Here is an 18,219-nt window from a genome sequence, read left to right on the forward strand (position 1 = left end):
TAACAGTACTTATAATCGGCCCTGTATAAATGAGGAACATGTGTTAAAATAATGCTCTAAAATGTCTGTCAGTGGAAAGCTAAAGGTTAAGTAGGTAGTACAGTGTTGTTCCACTATAGCCAAACTGTACAGTATTTAAGTGCCTATAACATGTTGAAAGTATCTTTCAAATGATCAGGAGCCAGTAACTTCAAAAATCCAGTCAGCCACATGTGACGTTAAACCACCATTTTCCAACATGGCCATCATTTAGGAAACCGTTATTTTACCACAGAAATTCAACCACTGGATCAGTTTCAGAGATTTCTCTATGTTTTCATTATGATAGTCAAATTTCATACACTTGTTATGACGATGACACTTGGACATTTTAATAACTCGTAGATTAGTCATTCCATCCAATCAGTAAAGTAAGGGTTCATTTGGTACACTTTTTAACTATCACACACACTTTATAACCATCGCGCACACACACTTTGTTTTGTACAAAAACTCTATGTATTCATTTGACAAAAATATGCTTAGTTTTGTTTGATTTAGCCTTGGAACATGCAGAGATACTAGCACCTTTGTCTCTTGTAGAGCCCAATGCTTCAAACCTGAGTTAACATAAATGTATTACACTGAGCAGGAGGGGTTTATTATTGTTCATGAAATTAGACTTTCAAGTCAGTAGAGGCTCTTTGGGATTTTAAATTTAATTAGTCTGGATGCAGGACACAGACACCCTCTCTACTTTTGAGATTAGGATTAAAACTGTCCTTTTTGATAAAGCTTATAGTTCAGGCTGGATCAGGTGAGCCTGAACCCTCCCTTAGTTGTGCTGCAATAGGCCTAGGCTGCATTCAATTGAAATGAGTTATTACTAATCTCTGGCTCTCTTCCACAGCATATCTTTTGTCCTGTCTCCCCTCACCTCCATCAGTCATAGCAGATGACTGCCCCTCCCTGAGCCTGGTTCAGGTTTTTTCCTGTTAAAATGGAGTTTTTCCTTCCTACTGTACTCTCACCAAGTGCTTGGTAATAGGAGGGCGTCTGATTGTTGGGGTTTTATAAGTATTATTGTAGGGTCTTTACCTTACAATATAAAGTGTCTCGAGGCAACTGATGTTGTGATTTGGGGTTATATAAATAAAACTGGATTGAATTGAATTAAGTTAATTCAGAAACCACATCTCCACTGTTAGTGCTGTTATTTTAGCAATTTCAAACTAATAAAGCCGACTTCTGCATGGCAAAACATGAATGAAGCAACACATCATTCCAAAAATTGTAATCTGGCTGATTTTATTTTTCTCAAAAACTTACATTTCTTTGCGAGAGTCATCTGCTGACCTTGAATGGCCTTGATTTTTCAAATGTCACGGGCTTTATAAAAAGAGAGCACATCAACGAATATAACTGTCACTTTCAGTGCTTGTATCCACTTGTGAATGGTTGCCTTGCTATATTAAGGTTGTATCTGCTGCATTGCAAAATAGACTACTTTGGAGAGACTGTTCTTTTACCCATAAGAAGACCATAGTTCAGCCTCACAGTCAGGGTGTACCTGTAGTAGAGGACCACATGAGAAAATACATAAGAAGCTGAGAGTTTGGCTCATAGGTGCTACTTTTCCTTATGTTTACCTCATCATTTGAAATGTTGGTGATGCACATTACAAACAGGCACTATTGTAATATTATCTGTGGCTAAACATGTTCCATTTAAGATCCTAGAGTCAGAGGAAATGCGATTTAAAGAGTTAATCTCAGATGGGTCCAAGTGAAAACACAAAAAGCTTCTGCTGGTTTCCTGTAAATGAAAAGCAGTTTTAATTCTTCACTTCCATGATGGAAACCAACTCTGCATCCAAACTTGCCAACATCTGTCACCAATTTACCAAAGCATCCGCTCCCTGAAAAGACTATTAACCAGAGCTGCTGCCTGCCATGTCCCCTCAGGCTGCACGGCTTTCACCACTAACCAGCAGCTCGAGGATGAGCCGCTGGTTAGTGACCGGCTCGACGTGGAAAATAACATGACTGCAGCAGGCCTGTAATTTCCAATGGCTGTGACCTTTAATCATATCTTGATCTACATCCTTCATCCCCGTGTCTGTCGGTGGCCCGTTGCTAATTTGAGACCTCATATGTCTGAAAGAGTCGACCAGATCCTGTGTTTCATATTTTGGAGACATGTCAAAGCACAAGGACGAGCAAACGGAAGCAGATGTTTACGCATTTTGACATCTATGAAGCAAAAACACATTCAAACTGAGCTGAATAATGTTGTTCTACTGATAATGGGAGATTTAATCGTAATGGAGACCAGATCGGAGATGTTTCATGTACGAGGACTCCTTAACCACATGTGATGATAATGAACAAGTTTGTGGAAAAAGGTAACCTCATGTTCCCTTACAGTCACAACAACATTAGTGAGTTCCAGCACTGATGCCTGCTGAGGAGTTCTGGCTCATTCAGTTCATCCTTGGGGTCCTCGGGGGGGAGATGAGGTCAGGGATCAGTCAAGTTCTTCCTCTCAAAAGTGGAAAAACTGATTCTTTATACTCATAAAAAGGCTAACAGTTCTTTTCTGTCCCTACAGGTAAAATAGACACAAATTCACCCCATAGGGGTAATTACTGGGCCTTAACATAATTATATATGTATATGGAGCTTTTCAAGGGCCACAAAGATACATATATGTTAAACAAAAAGCACTTTCTTTCTGTATCTCTCTTGTTTGTGTTTAAGGTGTTCAACACCAAAAAGTTTCTCGGCTTTGAGTTCTTGTACCCCCGTTTTCCACCGATGGTGCCATTGCCAAGAATCCGTTCCATGTTTTTCCACCCAAATAAATCCCTTTTTTGCTTTCCCTTCCTGGGTCTTTGTACAGTGTGCCAACCAAAAGTCCTCCATACTTCCTCCCACACCCAAAGTTTTGCTTCAGCCATAAGGCGCTCTAGTACCAAGTTATACTTATGAGCCAGCTTATGCTGGAACATGGTGTTATTGTAGGCAATCCATGTCTAGTACAGAAATCCACTAACAAAACATCTCTCTGGTTTAGATCAGGCAGGCATTTCTCACAGTCACCTCTGTCCTTGTTACTCCATCATCAGAAAGTCAACATCCCACCTAGATCCACCATCTGCCTCTTTGATTTGGATAGAGGTGTCCCTCAAGCTCTTGATGGAAAACTCCAAGATGGCAGCCCTCAACCAGGGGTTTGTGAACACACCCCACTCCCACCTGGCCTTCTCACAATGGACCGTTCTGGAAAAGGAGTCCATCCCTTCTCCAGGACTTTTAATTCCAGGACTAGTGTGGATGTCAGCATATCTACTCAGTAACACTCCACCTACTGCACATGGCCAACATGCGGTGCCTGTGGTCACTACATCCAAATCGCTGCCCCTTTGCCCACCACTTAGTCCATGTGGCACCCAACTCCTGTGCCTACCCCTATGGGTGATGGACCCACAGAGCAGCAGAAACTGTGTTATCAGTTGTGGCTAGCCCATCTGAGTCCCATGCCTCAAGGCCCAGCAATCTGACACTCTCCGGGTGCTGTGTTCTGGGTGATGTGCTGTAGATTCTGATAGGAGATTATTACCCCGACAACGCAGCTCCCAGGATCACACAACCTAAACACAAACCCCTCCATCACACTACACTATTCTGCAGGAAGGTGTAGTAACGTGTGTGTGCATTTTTACATAATCTGAAATAACAAACAAATAATGATTCATAATCTCAGATAGCTCAAATATGGAATTACAATGCAAAATCAAACTGTTTTGTATAGCCTGTGTAGAGATGTAATAAGCGGTGGGGTCATGATACTGTGTATCATGGCATCCATCCATTTTCTGCCACTTATCCAGGTCCAGGTTGTGGGGCAGCAGTCTAAGCAGAAATGCCCAGGCCGCCTTCTCCCTGGCTACCTCTTCCAGCACTTTTGGGTGAACACCGAGACGTTCCCAAGCCAGCTGAGAGATACGATCTCTCCAGCAAGTCTCAGGTCTGTTCCCAGGCCTCCTCCCAGTAGGACATGCCTGAAACACCTCACATAGGAGGCATCCAGGAAGCATTCTAGATTCCAAAACCACCTGAAGTTGCTCCTTTCGATGTGGAGGTGTAGTGTCTCTACTCTGAGCCCCTCCCAAACTACCAAGCTCCGCACACGATCTCATTCTGCAGGAGTTTGGTGTTCTGTCAGGGTAGGGGGCAAAAGAGCTGGTGGTCTAATTCCCAGTTGATCGAACCCAGAGAATCTGGGTGAGAGTCATGGTATACAAAATCTGCCATTCAGACCAAGAATGCAATAAACTGAACCGAGTCATTAATGAATAAAGTCTGAGTCTGAGTCCCAGCAAGAGCAAGCCTCAATTATCTACTGAAACTTGCAAACTTAAAAACCCCCCAAAGGTGGTCAGAACTTACATTAACACTGCAGCTGTGATTAGATTTATTCAGGCCTCCAATTAGCATGTTTAAATAATCCCAACAGGAAGGACGGGGTAAATAATAAAAACCATAAATTGAAGATCTTATGAAATGAATGATGAGCTGCTGTCTTTGTGCTGCGCGGGGCTGAGAGCTGACAGAGGGCGTCTGCCTCAAAATCCAGCTTATAAACGGAGAAAGTTCACAAGTTGTCGTCAGACTTTGGGAGAGTGTTTACTGCTGTGTAAATGCCACCTCTGCATGTCGCAATAAAAACGCTGCAGCAGCTTGCGGTGGCACAGTGGAAAGTTACTCAGGCTTTCTCGGGCCTGTTTTGGTGCTGCCAAATGTATAAACTGGTGGAGTTGAGTCATGAAGAATGCTAATAATGAGGCACAACGTCTGCTGGCTCGCTAACCCCTTCTGTTCTCTGTATCATTAATCCCAGCAACAGAAAGCAGGCTGATTTTTAATTGGGTGGCTGCAGCTGACAAGACGTGAGCAGAGAAAAAGCCAGAAAAACTACAGATTCACAATCACACTGTCAGCCAAGGACCTCAGTAACCTATTATCCCTTAGAAAGGGCTATCATTTGCTTTAATTACCTGCTGTAAATCAATTTGTGGATGTCTCAATTAGCGTCTCTACATCACAAAGCCATTAAATTAAAGCTCCGCAGGCACAAATCAAGCCGTCATCCTCCTCAAAATGCAACAACTTAATGAAAAAAAAAAAAACCCAACTGAGCTGCAGAAACAGAAAAGGCTGTGGCTCTTAAAAAAGCTGCTCATAAAAAAGGAGAGGGGGAGCTCGGCTGCCAGGCCCTCGGGGTCTGAGCCAAGCAGCTATAACCCGGTGCGTTTTAAAACAAAGGTTACATTTTAACCGAACCAAGAGGTGGCACTTCCAGATAAATGTTGACATGTAACTGCTGTGTTTAAAACAAGGCCCTGCCATGGCAACACAGCGGCCAAAAGTTCCCCCTCAGCTCCACCAGCCAACCTGCAACTATTTCATATGTAAAGTAAATGAGAAGTGCTTTTTAATCATAGGGAAGAAAAACACGGGTTTCACAAAGGATCGTTTATATACTGGTCTGAGATCAGTCTGCACAGGTTTCCCTCAACGCTGCAAGGTAAAGGAACGGATGAGCTGCAGGTTCGAGCGCAAAGCAAACAAAATGAAGAATTCAGAGAGTGGCGCTGTCCTCCATCTCAGCGTGCTAAACATACCAACCCATCTGATCCAGTTCAAATATGATTCATTTGTGGGACAGCTGGTCTTTTTTTTTTCTTCTTTTCTTTATAGAAAAGCCCACCATTTCTGGGAAGATCCTCGCCGCAGTCCTAAAAATATCAAATTAACATATTGTTCCCTTCTGGCCTGTCGTGCTACAGTATTTAACCATGTAGACTGTTTTGGTGTGAGTTGCCCAGATTTGCAGATATCTGTAGTCTTGAATATAATGGAACACGCCTTGTGGTGCTCTAAGGGGGAAAATTACATTTTAAAAAATGTATTAAAAGTACTTGGTAGCACAATCTTTTTCCAGAATTCATGAACCAGTTACTCCAAACACCTCATCTGGCATTAACATCAGCACAAAAATTGTGCACCGGGAGCTTCATGGTGTGGGTTTCCATCCTGTAGGTGTAATTTTGTCCACATGATATATTTCTCCCATACTGGCTTCTCTTCACTCGCTCTCTGTTAAATCTAGAATTGCATTTAAAATCGTTCTCCTCACATACTAGTCCTGACTGATCAGACTCCATCATATCTTAAAGACCTCATAGTGCCACCATATTATCTTAACAGAGCTTCTGTTTCTTTCTTCTCTTTTCCCTAAACTGGTCTTTGCACATGGCTGCCCCTCCTGAGGTCACTTCCACTAAAAGGGAGTCCTTCCTCCCCACTGTTACCAACTGCTGCTTGTATGGGATCAGCTGACTGCTTGGGTTCTCTCTCTAATACTTCAGGGTCTTTAAAGTTCTGTGTGAGTCTTCTGAGACTTCTGTTGTGTATTAATGCTATATAAATAAAACTGAACTGAGCAGACTGCACATCAGGAACATGGGAACGTTTCCTGTTGGCCTTCCATGAACAGTCAACTTGATACCACTGCAAACGTTCAGAGCTCCATCACAGCGGTCACAATATTTCCCTCTCCTTAAATTCAAAGTTGTATATTTTGCAGTAAACAACCATGCGCACAGTTATTATGGCATAATAATTAATGCACCTAGTAATAAAACATGGCAACAGGTAATGAATTCATTATCTGGGGTGATTATCATTGTGTTGCTGGACTTTGGGCCTCACAGAGGTGTCATTTCCCCTTTAATACAGAGAACTAGTGCTCCCTCTGAGCTACTTAAAGGGCCAGTTCATGCCGTTTCCAAAGCCGACTCCATACTGGACGCTGGCAGGCTTCTAGTGATAGAAAAGTGGAGACAAGTGTGAAATAATGTGATCCTGTGAGCTGCTTTTCCTTCGGTCCTCTTGAGGTTTTGTACACTCTTGTACAGTCATGGTTGCAAGCGCTCCACCTCCCTTCACTCATTTTTTGAAAGTAAATTGTGAGACTAAACACATCAAGTTAAAGATGAATTTAACAACATCAGTAAAGTGAAGTCTTACGGCTACAATAATCTTGTAATTACCTGAATTATTGTTATAGTCTCTGCGCTCGTATTTGGGCTTCACTAGCTCATGGCTGGCGTCACACTGGCTTTGTCCATCTTTTACATACAGCCTGTGTATTGGGACTATTTTCCTTTCACTGAGCGGCATGCTTCATCCGGGAGTGCAGCTCAGATGAGCGGATCACCAACGACTTCTGCACGAGCCTCTCGTCACGGGTTGATGCACACTTCCTTCTGCACAGCAACACGGTTTATGGATTTTTCTTTTTAGTAAGTGAGTCATGAGACACTGCTGCTGAGTTTTTCAAATGTACTTAGAACACTGCAGGGCAAGTGGCATTTACTTTTATTATTTTCAAAAGAAGGCAGACATCTTCAAAACTGGGCAACTCACACCAAAGCAATCTAGAGGGATGAACAGTGCTACAGGCCTGATGGGAAAGCAGGTAAATTGGATTTCAGTGCGAGATGTCCCTCACGTCTCACGCTGAAGTGAACACAGATTCAAGCAAGAGTGTTTCTTTGTGTTTTTTAACTCCTATATTTTGACCCCCCTGCTGTAATTTTGTGGCTAAATAGCTCAGTCACTTCAGGGTTAAAGTAAGATGGCTTTGTATCCACAGTGTCTTTTTGTTCTTATTTTCCAGATAGTTTCACTTCCATACTGAGGTTCCCATATCATCAGAGGCTCCTGTAACCACCAAGCTGTTACCAAGCGAAGCGGTTTCTGTGAAGACATCATACATTATGGGCTACAAAAAATGGGTAATGAAAGCTTCAGTTCCAGGTTCAGGCCATTGACAAAATGGCATGCAAAAGAAAGCAGCTCATTGTTAAACCTTGTGCATTACCAGCCAGTGTAAGCAGCATTAAAGCATGTTATTAACGTGGCCTGGGGAGGGTCTTAAGGTGGCTCATTAAGATCTTGTACAGACAAACATCTGTTTTTTTATCACATCTTCAAAAATCTGCCTTAAATTCGTTCCTATCTTCATGAATTTATGGGTGAAGTAAGCGAAAGAAAGTTTGGCACATGCTTTTCCTAATTCTCGCACATAAAGCTACACCACATTCATCTGTCAATGCACGTTTTGTGTGTTTGTCTCTGCACAAATATGAATCAGGCTTTTTTTTTTTTTTATTCCTCGCTGGGCTTTTTTCTTTTTTCTTTTGTTTTTGCTTCAAATAAACTACATGCATTAGGCCTGAGGTGGATTTTCTGGAGCACAAAGCGGCGCTGAGCTTCAAGCTCTAAATGAAAATCTCGGCTTTTGTTTGGTGCTCGCTTTTTGTCATTGTTTCCACCCAGAAGAATCCTGCTGCGTGACAGTTCATATTTACAACTGCAGTCCTGGAAGTCAGCGACACATTACACAACCTGAACCGCTGTGATGAGAAGTCACAAATAAAAATCGATCCCAAAAGTTCCAGTTTACGTTATAGCAGACAGATGTTGTGATTGAACCAGTGGAGCTTCTGAGCTTCTTATTTTCAGCCCAAAGTTCACAGGGAGTGAATTCGCGTGCCTTTCGGTTTTGCAAATTTGTCTTCGGTGTACTGAAGCAATTCCCCCCGCTTAGCACAAAACACCGTGATATATCATGCTGCCAGTGGCTACGGTGAACACAGTAAACAATACATGAATCCTTCACTTTCTCAACCCTGTAAAGCCTGATTCACCTAACTCTGACAGAGCGTAGGAGGACATGATGCCTGGCTGCCAAATGACCCAAACACTGAGTAAATATGTACATGCACCTTGTCCTAAGTGTAAACCTCTGTCAGTGCAAGCAGGAGTTCAGCCACATGGCAACGAAACTCTGCCTTCAACTTCAAATAACACCCAGTTGGGGTGATAGTTTACAGTTTTTGTGGCCAAATCATTCATTTTTACATAAAGCTTGAGTGATTTTAAACATTTGAAACAGCACAGTCCTGGGAAAATCTCCCAAATGTCATATTTTCACTGTTTGCGCGACCACCAGCGATTTTAACCCTAACGTGAGTTTCGTTGGGCTGTCACCCTCACTTTCACGTGGGTAAAAATCACCCGATGTTAGTGTTCTTGAGTTAAGGCTATGTAAACAAGCATGATGTTTCATAAGCTGTTTCATAAGGGTCTGGATTCTCTAAAGGACACAAATGTCCCCAGATGACCTGAAGGACAGGCCCAACCAGCAAGTCCTGTCCAGACTAAACCAGTGTGGCCTTAACATTTGTACCGCTTGAAGAAGTCTTTGGTGATTGGTGGAATATGAGAGAGGGTGGAAAAAAAGGAGGGAAGCAGCACAGATTTTTCTGTTTGTTTGTGTGCTAATCCTTTTATTAGGTAAATGTTGGTTGTATATTTTAAAGCTGCAAGACCAGGATTGTAAAATCTTCAGATTTAAGTGGATTTTCTCACTGATTACTCCTGAAGTGCAGCCTGATCTTCATCTGAATAAACGAATAAAGACACAAGCAGGAGTGCTTATCGCATCTTTATTAAACAATCACTTAATTTTTGAATTTAGTAACTTGGTGCACCTCTGTTAGCAGCAGTACCAGCCTCTATGAGCCGTTTACTGTTGCTAGTTATGAGAGATTTTTTTGGGAGGAATTTTAGACCACTCCTCCTACAGAACAGTCTCAGTTCATCAGTATATCTTGATTGCATAGCCCTCTTAAGAAGCCAGGAGCTCACTTAGGACAGTTATTTGTAAGGCAAACAGGCCCAGAGGTAGCAAATCAGCTGGAACCCTGACGCTCCCTCCACCGTGCTCCACAGTTGGGATGAGGTTAGGGCCGGTGGAAACAGACTGGGGCTTTAAATAGGACTTTTTTTTTTTAGTCTTGCTGACCACTCAAAGCTCTTCAAGACTACAATACAAAAAGGAACAAGAGAACAACTGTTGGTGTGTGATGTTTTTTCACACAAACACATGTAGTATTGCCAAGGTAATACTGCTGGACTTGTTGCACCAGAGTTTTTGTTTTTCCATAAAATACACCGTTGGGATATCAATGGTTCTACATGGGAGTAAAAATACATGGAAATTTAAACTAGATCTAAATATAAAGAAATCTCAGACTCATTAGCATGTTAAATGTTAAGGTTCATGGCAACACAATTAAACAAAGACTGAACACATAAGGCTTGGATGTCAATACTACACAAACCCAAAAACAGCATATTAGCGCGAACACCTCATGCCAGCTGTAAACCACGGTGGTGGAGGTGTGATGACGTGGGCTTGTTTTGCTGTCATTGAGTGGACCATGAGCTCCTCTGTATACCAAAGTATTCTAAAGTTAAATGTGAGGCCATCTCTCCAACAGCTAAAGCTCAGCCCAAACTGGGTCGTGCAACAGGACAACGATCCCAAACACAGCAACAAAATCAGCAACAGAATGGCTGAAAAAGAAAAGAATCGAAGTGCTGCAATGGCCCAGTCAGATTCCAGACCTCAGCCCGAATGAAATACTGCGGTGGGACCTTAAGAGAGCCGTGCATAAACGGATGCCCACAAAGCTCAATGAACTGACACAACCCTGTAAAAAAAGAGTGGGCCAAAATTTCCCCACAGTGATGTGAGAGACTGATAGTCATATAGAAAACAGTTATTTCAAGCTATTTCGGCTAAAGGTGACTCTACAAGCTGCTAGTTCAGTGCAGTTCTTAGTTTTCCACAGAACTGCTCTGAGTCCTGTGGAAACTGGATGTGAAGTTATGGTTCTGGTGGTCTGTCCCACTTGTGATTAAAAGGGGTTTTACACCTTGTTATGAAGTGTATGTGTAAGTTCAATGAAGGAGATCTGTAGTCCTTCATCTGCCTGCATTCCTGGGAGTTCAGCCTGCTAGTTTATTCTTTACATCCCTTCCGTTTTCACACATTGTCAAACTCTAGTCCAATGGGATTTTTTTTGCCCACCTTCTGTAAACCAATCAGTATCTGTCTTGTGTACTTTAAATCTTAGTGCTCTTCTGTCATTCTGCCTTTCAGACTCTCATTTGTGCGACCCGGATCCTCCTCAAATCAACCTCATCCTGGCCAGACAGTCCAAGTCTCCACCTGCTTCATCTCTGCTACCACCAGGGTCTAGACACCGAGGTGTCCTGGCCTGCTTCCTACCATTGTTGGACTCTGCTCTGTTCTGTATAGCTTCACTGGAGTCGATACACCAAATAGTTTATTACTCAAACTCTGTATTTCAATAACTCACATTCTGTTCCTTCGAATGAGCTCTCCTTACTGAATTATATTCCTGTGAAAGCTGCTGTGAGCTATGTATACACTATATTGCCAAAAGTATCCACTCATCTGCCTTCAAGAACTTGAGTGACATCCTATTCTTAATCCATACATGTATGATACATGCCCGCCCTTTGCAGCTATAACAGCTTCAGCTCTTCTCAGAAGACTTGCCACAAGGTTTAGGAGTGTTCATGGGAATTTTTGACCATTCTTCCAGAAACATATTTGTGAGGTCAGACACTGATGTTGGATGAGAAGGCCTGGCTCACAGTCTCCACTCTAATTCATCCCAAAGGTGTTCTATCAGGTTGTCTTGGTATGCTGAAGCATTAAGAGTTCCTTTCACTGGAACTAAGGGGCCGAGCCCAACTCCTGAAAAGCAACCCCACACCCTAATCCCCCCTCCACCAAACTTTGCACTTGGTCAGTACCATTCTCCTGGCAACCGCCAAACCCAGACTCATCCACTAGATTGCCAGATGGAGAGGCGTGACTCATAACTCCAGAGAACACATCTCCACTGCTCTGGAGTCCAGTGGCGGTGCACTTTACACCACTGCATCCGATGCTTTGAATTGTGCTTGGATACCTCTGCACACTATGCACTGACTCCACTGTGACCCCAATTTGATTTTATGTGGCCTACCGCTTCATGGCCAAGTTGCTGTCATTCCCAATCTCTTCCACTTTGTTATAATACTACTAACAGTTGACTGGGGGCTTATTGTATAGGTGGCATCCTATCATGGCACCACGCTGGAACTCACTGAGCTTCTGAGAGCGACACACTCTTTCACACATGTTTGTAGAAGCAGTCTGCATGCCTAGGTGTTTGGTTTATACACCTGTGGCCATGGAAGTGATTGGAACACCTGAATTCAATGATTTGGGTGGTGACTGAATACTTTTATCAATATGGTGTATCTCATCATGACTAGCCTTCATTTTATATAGTTTATGTGTAAGTTCAATGAGGGAGATCTGTAGTCCTTCATCTGCCTGTATATATATATATATATATATATATATATATATATATATATATATATATATATATATATATATATATATATATATATATATATATATATATATATATACTTTTTAAAAAAATCATTTCTAATCCAAAGGATAGATTTCATTTTGTTTAAATGTACTGGATTTTTTTTTTATTTGAATGTCTTTATGAAATGTAATCACAAACATATACTGTTGTATAATATAATTTTACTTATTTGTAATGCTTTTACTAGGGTATATATGAAAACTTATGAATGCAAATAAATGTATAAACAAATGTGAACAAAACAAATACTATATTTGATATTAATGTATTATATATTTTTATAACTTATTTATTAGAATGTATGTAATATAAGTAAACATTTATTCTTTTATTTTGCATTTTATTAAAGTTTATTTTACTTTTAAATTGACTATAAAAATGTTACTAGTTATGAAAGATTTATAGATAAATGTAAATATTTAAAAATATATAAAAATATAGTAATATTATAGTCGTCATATATTTTAATTATTCCATGGAAATATATAGAAGTATCTATAATTACAATTTTTATTTATTTTATTATTAAACACCGTATTATACAAACATGACAATGAAAAAAAGAATGTCCTTAAGGTCTTCCTGGTTGGAATGCGGTTTCCTAGCCATTCCTCGGCTGCGGTGTGCATTTCAGTTGGCCCACATTTGGACCACCTTAAATATTCTGCTCTCTCATTACAGTGACACACATACACGTTGTACGCATACACACTCACTAACACGGGAGCGCGCGGCGGCTGAGCGGCCCTGTCAAATCACTACGGGGGTGACGCGCAGCCTGAGGACTTACATAAAAATCCTCCGACGACTTTTCACACTTTTAACGTCTAAAAGTCGCTTTACTTGCGCTTTACTCACTCAAGGACGCTTAAACTTCGGAGGAATTAAAAAGTTGTGGTAGTTTTGAACTTGTAGTCGAAGTTTCTTGCGGTTAAAGAAAACACAAAGTAGTTTTTCTGCTGAGAGGCGCACGGGACGCGAAGCTGCCGAGGACCGAGGGGGATTTCTAACCGTCTCGTTTTCAGTTTTTCGGGGCATGCGAGTCTTCTGAACACGCCTGGACCTGCTAATGTGCACATAAAGCCCGGATAAAGCCACTTGTAGCTCAGTTTGTTCCCTCTGAACTCACCATGATGTCGAACACGGCGCTTTACGCGGCGAAGAAACGGAAGAAGCCGGTCCAGAAAATGTAAGTCAACTCCCCAAACAGCGCACAACACAAACCCGAACAGTCTGAGGTGATTAGAGAGCTTAAAACTGCCACTTTATTACACTTTATGATCTCTGTGGTGTGCCTGTGATACCAACTTTATTGTACTTATACGTTTACAATGTAATACTGCAATATTACCATTATGGGCTGTGCTTATGACCTTTCACAGAGGCTAGGACGTGTAATCCTGTAAAAAGAAAACAACAACAACAACAAAAAAACCCACCACGCATTAGTGACTTTTGTTGAACTACAACATGTGTTTTTGTCACTAAAGCATGCGTACATTTGATATCGTAGCTCACACACAGCAGAAATTGCTCTTTTTGGGTGCAGCTGTGCAAATATCCCCGCACAACTCATGCATTACAGACTGCGTTACATTGTAATAAGCGTATTTGTGCTCTCTGTGTGTGCGTGTGTGCAATAGTAGCTACATTGTTGAATCCATAGGGCCGTAAAGTCTATTTTCCCTGCTGTGGTTATGCAGTGCTGGCCAGCCACACCGAGGTAATGTGAAGTGCTTGAGGTCCAGCAGCACCGCGGGCCTATCCAGCGTGGAAAATAAAGTTAACTGTTGCTTCGGTATCATTTAAATCTAATTATACCATCTGGGACAGCTGGCCTTCCCAGACTGATCTGTCGGCTTTAAAAACAACTTAAAGGTCTCCTCAGAAGTGCATGTGTTGAACTGGAATTGGGCTTTTTAGTTTTTGTTTGAGTGTGCACTGTAGGCAGGGAGGTTGTCACTGTAAGGAGTGAAACCCCACATCAGAAATCTCGCCGTACCACCTTCCTGTGATATGACTGATTTAAATATGTATATAGCATCTTTGAGTCCCTCTTAAATTCCCCATTGGGGCCCCTGACCACAATTTGACAACTACGACATCCATTCTGCAAGGCTGCAGAGAGAAGGAACCGTTTTGGACTGAGTTTTGTTTGTTTCACTACTATGGCACCTTTCCTGTTTTTTAAGGAGCCCTTTATTATTGCTCAGTGAGCACAGTGGATTTGTCCCTTCTGTGTTTTGTCAGAAACAATGTTTCAGGACTCGCTAGAAGACCTTCAAGCACCGCTGGAGATTTCTGAACTTCATTTTGGGGAACCGCAGAGTTATCCTTTGCATAAGAACCGATCCCTTTGGGCTCCATTTTTGAATGCCCAGACCTAGAAAGTGAAAAAGTGTTTGTAAGTTTGTAGAAATATTACAAATGACCGACTTTGTTAGTTATGAAATGTTCCATGAATAAACTACTAGAAGCAGAGCGCTTCCTTGGCACCGAACCAGAGTATTCTTAAATAAACCTTTAATGATTCAAACTGGACATCCACAGTTAGACGGACTGGTGCTTATATAGCACTTTTTCTACTCTACCTGATGCCTGCTACAAGCCTCATTCTCCCAAAAATACAAGCCTAAATGCTTTTTAAATGACATTCACACACGCAAACACTCTGCTGAATGCATCGGGGTTCAGTATCTTCACCAAGGATACTTCTACATGCAGACTGGAAGAGCCGGGGCTCGAACCACTGACCCTCCGACTAGTAGATGCTGTAACTCCTGAGCCACCGCCACCCCTTAACTGTCCAAGAATAAACTTTATAGTCCTTAACATAGCATATACTGGTTACAGTGTATAGTTAAACGTTCTCTAAAGTGCCATTTTTAAAATAGTCCCTTCCACGAGACCATAAAGAACAACTTAGATTAGGTTTCTAATACTTTGACTCTACTGTAATTACAGTACTCTGGTACCCCATGCCCCAGATATTTTAATAAAAGATTAACAAAGGTGCTGTAAAGATCCTTTATGGTGTTAGGAAAAACTCTGTATTCAGTCAGTTCTCCTTTTAAACTACTGGATAGAACAGAGGTTCTCTAAAGCATCAAGTCAATAATGTTGCTGTTTCCAAAGACACCACAAATATGCAAGTCTATTTTGGACCCTTTGGAAAAGAAGCTATTAGAAGAAGCTCTGTAAGGTACCATCCCAAAGTGTCCTTATTAGACCTTTCATGGCAGAGAAAATAGCTTTTGGAGCATTTCTCTAAAGCACTGCTGCTCTGCAGGCTCTCTGGAAAACCATCCTCAGTAAGGTAATCCTATACCCTTAACAGTGCTGTGAAGACTCCATAGCACCGCGGGTCATTTTATGAGGGTTCTCTAAAGCATCATGTAGAAGTGATTTGTTTCATACCCCTCAAAAAAGCATAACTTTCTGGTTCTTTATGGTACCATCCTGTTGCATTTTAGCCCAAATCCTTAGTTGTGCTGTTACCTTTGCAGAGCATATTCCATAACGCCACGGTTCTTTTCAAAGTGTTAACAGTGCTGTAAAGAACCTTTAAAGGGGTTCTGTATAGCACAATGGTTCAATTTAAACCACATAAACCACAACAATGCCACAGAGAACTTTCGGGGGGGGTTCTCTGTTACACCATGGTTAATTTGAAACCCTGACGATCCGGGATAGAACTTTCTCTATAGCACCAATGTTCATTTTAAACTCTTAAAAATGCTGGAAAGAACCCTTAGAGTGTTTTTGTAGCCCGTATATAGCCCAATTGTTCATTTACACCCTGAAAAGTACAATAAAGAACCTTTAGGAGGGTTCTCTAAAGCATCCTGGGGATACCTTTTATCCAAAACCCTTCTTGGTGCCTTCTTTGACGGCTGCTCTCAGCCACGCTGTCTTCCTCACTGTGATTTTTACCAGTTTGCGATTTTTAGCTTTAACAAGCCAGATGGAGTGTTAACTGCCCCGTACAGAACCACAGACCCGACCAGGGACCCACGGCAGAACCACGGTTTCAGTGTGTGTGTGTGTGTGTGTGTGTGTGTGGTACTACCTGCATTAATCATAATCAGGACATGGAGCGCTCTCACGCAATGTTTCCACGAGGGAGGAGGGAGGGAGGGAGGATGGCGTAATCTGAGACTCGCTCTGTGTTTTTTCTCCTCCTCCTCCTCCTCTGACTGCCACAACATACTTTTTTCCTGTCTTTCCTTCGCTCTCTATGTGTTTTAGGGGAGTTTGTTTTTTTCCTCCCTCCCTCCACTCAAATTAACATAGTTCTGTGTCACGCAAAGGGTTACGTAAGTCTGCCATGTTCAGTTTTTTAGGAAAAGTTTGCCTTTCTTTTCTTTTTTCTTTCAGGAAACGGTGTTGAGTGAGAGAGTTGTGAGTGTGAGAGTCAGTTAAGCCCACAGACAGGGCTGGAGGCGGCGTTACAGCAGCCTACCCCGCGGCTGTGTACCTTTATGTTTACACTATGTTGTACAAGGAGAGCATTCAAAATTTATGGTAATATCTGTGTGTGACAGAGACAAAGGGAGGCCAAATAGATTGTACTCAGCGTCAAAAAAACAAAAACAAGAGGGCTGCATTGCACAATGACTGGCCAGAAGTATTTGGACATCTGCATGAGAAATGCTCATAGGCGTTGTTGTTATATCAGCCTCCACATTTTAAACCCTGCTGCAGAGACTTGCAGTGATATTAAGCAACAAGGCCCGCCCCCTTTTGGGGTTACAGTCCTTCCCAGAGACGTTGGAGGAGGCTAGTTGACGCCTTCCCACAGATGTTTTATAACAGCTGGATACTGGACTTCAAAGTGGTGCCAACACAGTTGGATAACGGTTACTTTTTGCATGCATTAAAGCCTCCAAAAAACTTTCACGGACTTTACAAATTGCCTTATGAATGTAAAACTTCTAGGCATTCCAAATTCAGCATAATAACCTCACTTGGGATTACTTTCATTGCAGTACCGCTAGCAGCCACTGGAACATATTAGCTTCACATCCTGTTTCTTTAGCACATCCAGGGATTTCCCACTCCAGAATGGGAAAACACCATAGCACCATGGTTCAAGTTAAACCATTAAAGCTCAAGGAGAGGACCTTTAGAGGGGGTTGTACCTCGCACAATGGCCCATTTTAAATTCTTAAAAGAGCAGTAAATGACCTTTAGCGGGTTCTCTGTAGCACCACTGCTCATTATGAATCTGTAAAAGGACTGTAAAGATTTTTTTAGGGAGCATTCAGCAGAATTGTGGTTCATAGCAAACAATTCAACATCCATTGAAGAACACGTAGAAGGGTTCTGTGTAGCACCATTGTTCATTTTAAAGCCTGAAATACCAGGAAACAATCTTTAGATTGGCTATCTACAGCACCAACTTGGATTTTAATCTTTTAAAAGTGCGGGAAAGGACTTCTAGAAAGGTTTTTCACAGAACAGTGGTGAATTTTAAACATCTAAAAGTGCAGAAAAGACTTTTTTTGAAGGGTTCACTACAGCACTCTGGTTCATGGTTCAAGTTCCAAAATAAATCATGTAAACAAACTCAATAATCATAAAAAGGACTTGGACATTAAGGATGCTTCCAGCAACTTTGAAGGCCACATTGGTGCATTGACCCCTGATGTTTGAGAGGAACAGTTCTAAGCCTTAAATTGGGAAATGTGATGACATTTTCAAGGTATTAAACAACCCCACAGCATTCTTCTTTGCTTGATTTGTGATTTACTGCATTCTGTATTGGTCTGCAGATAAATTACTTTGATGATTTCACGTGGAAATAAAATGGTCAGATGTTGCTGCTGGTCAGGTTTTTC

At 41.7% G+C, this 18,219-nt stretch overlaps 1 protein-coding gene across 1 annotated transcript in view; it reads left to right on the forward strand.

The window, feature by feature from the left end:
• Window positions 1-13,121: 13,121 nt before the first annotated feature.
• Window positions 13,122-18,219, forward strand: part of ahr2 (aryl hydrocarbon receptor 2) — a 93,178-nt gene continuing 88,080 nt past the window's right edge. The window contains exon 1 of the mRNA XM_030745047.1: window positions 13,122-13,568. Within this exon, the coding sequence (XP_030600907.1) occupies window positions 13,510-13,568 (59 nt within the window). The 5' untranslated portion in view covers window positions 13,122-13,509. The remainder of the gene's footprint in view (window positions 13,569-18,219) is intronic.

The sequence above is a fragment of the Archocentrus centrarchus genome, chromosome 2, assembly GCF_007364275.1.
Source record: "Archocentrus centrarchus isolate MPI-CPG fArcCen1 chromosome 2, fArcCen1, whole genome shotgun sequence".
NCBI lineage: Eukaryota > Metazoa > Chordata > Actinopteri > Cichliformes > Cichlidae > Archocentrus > Archocentrus centrarchus.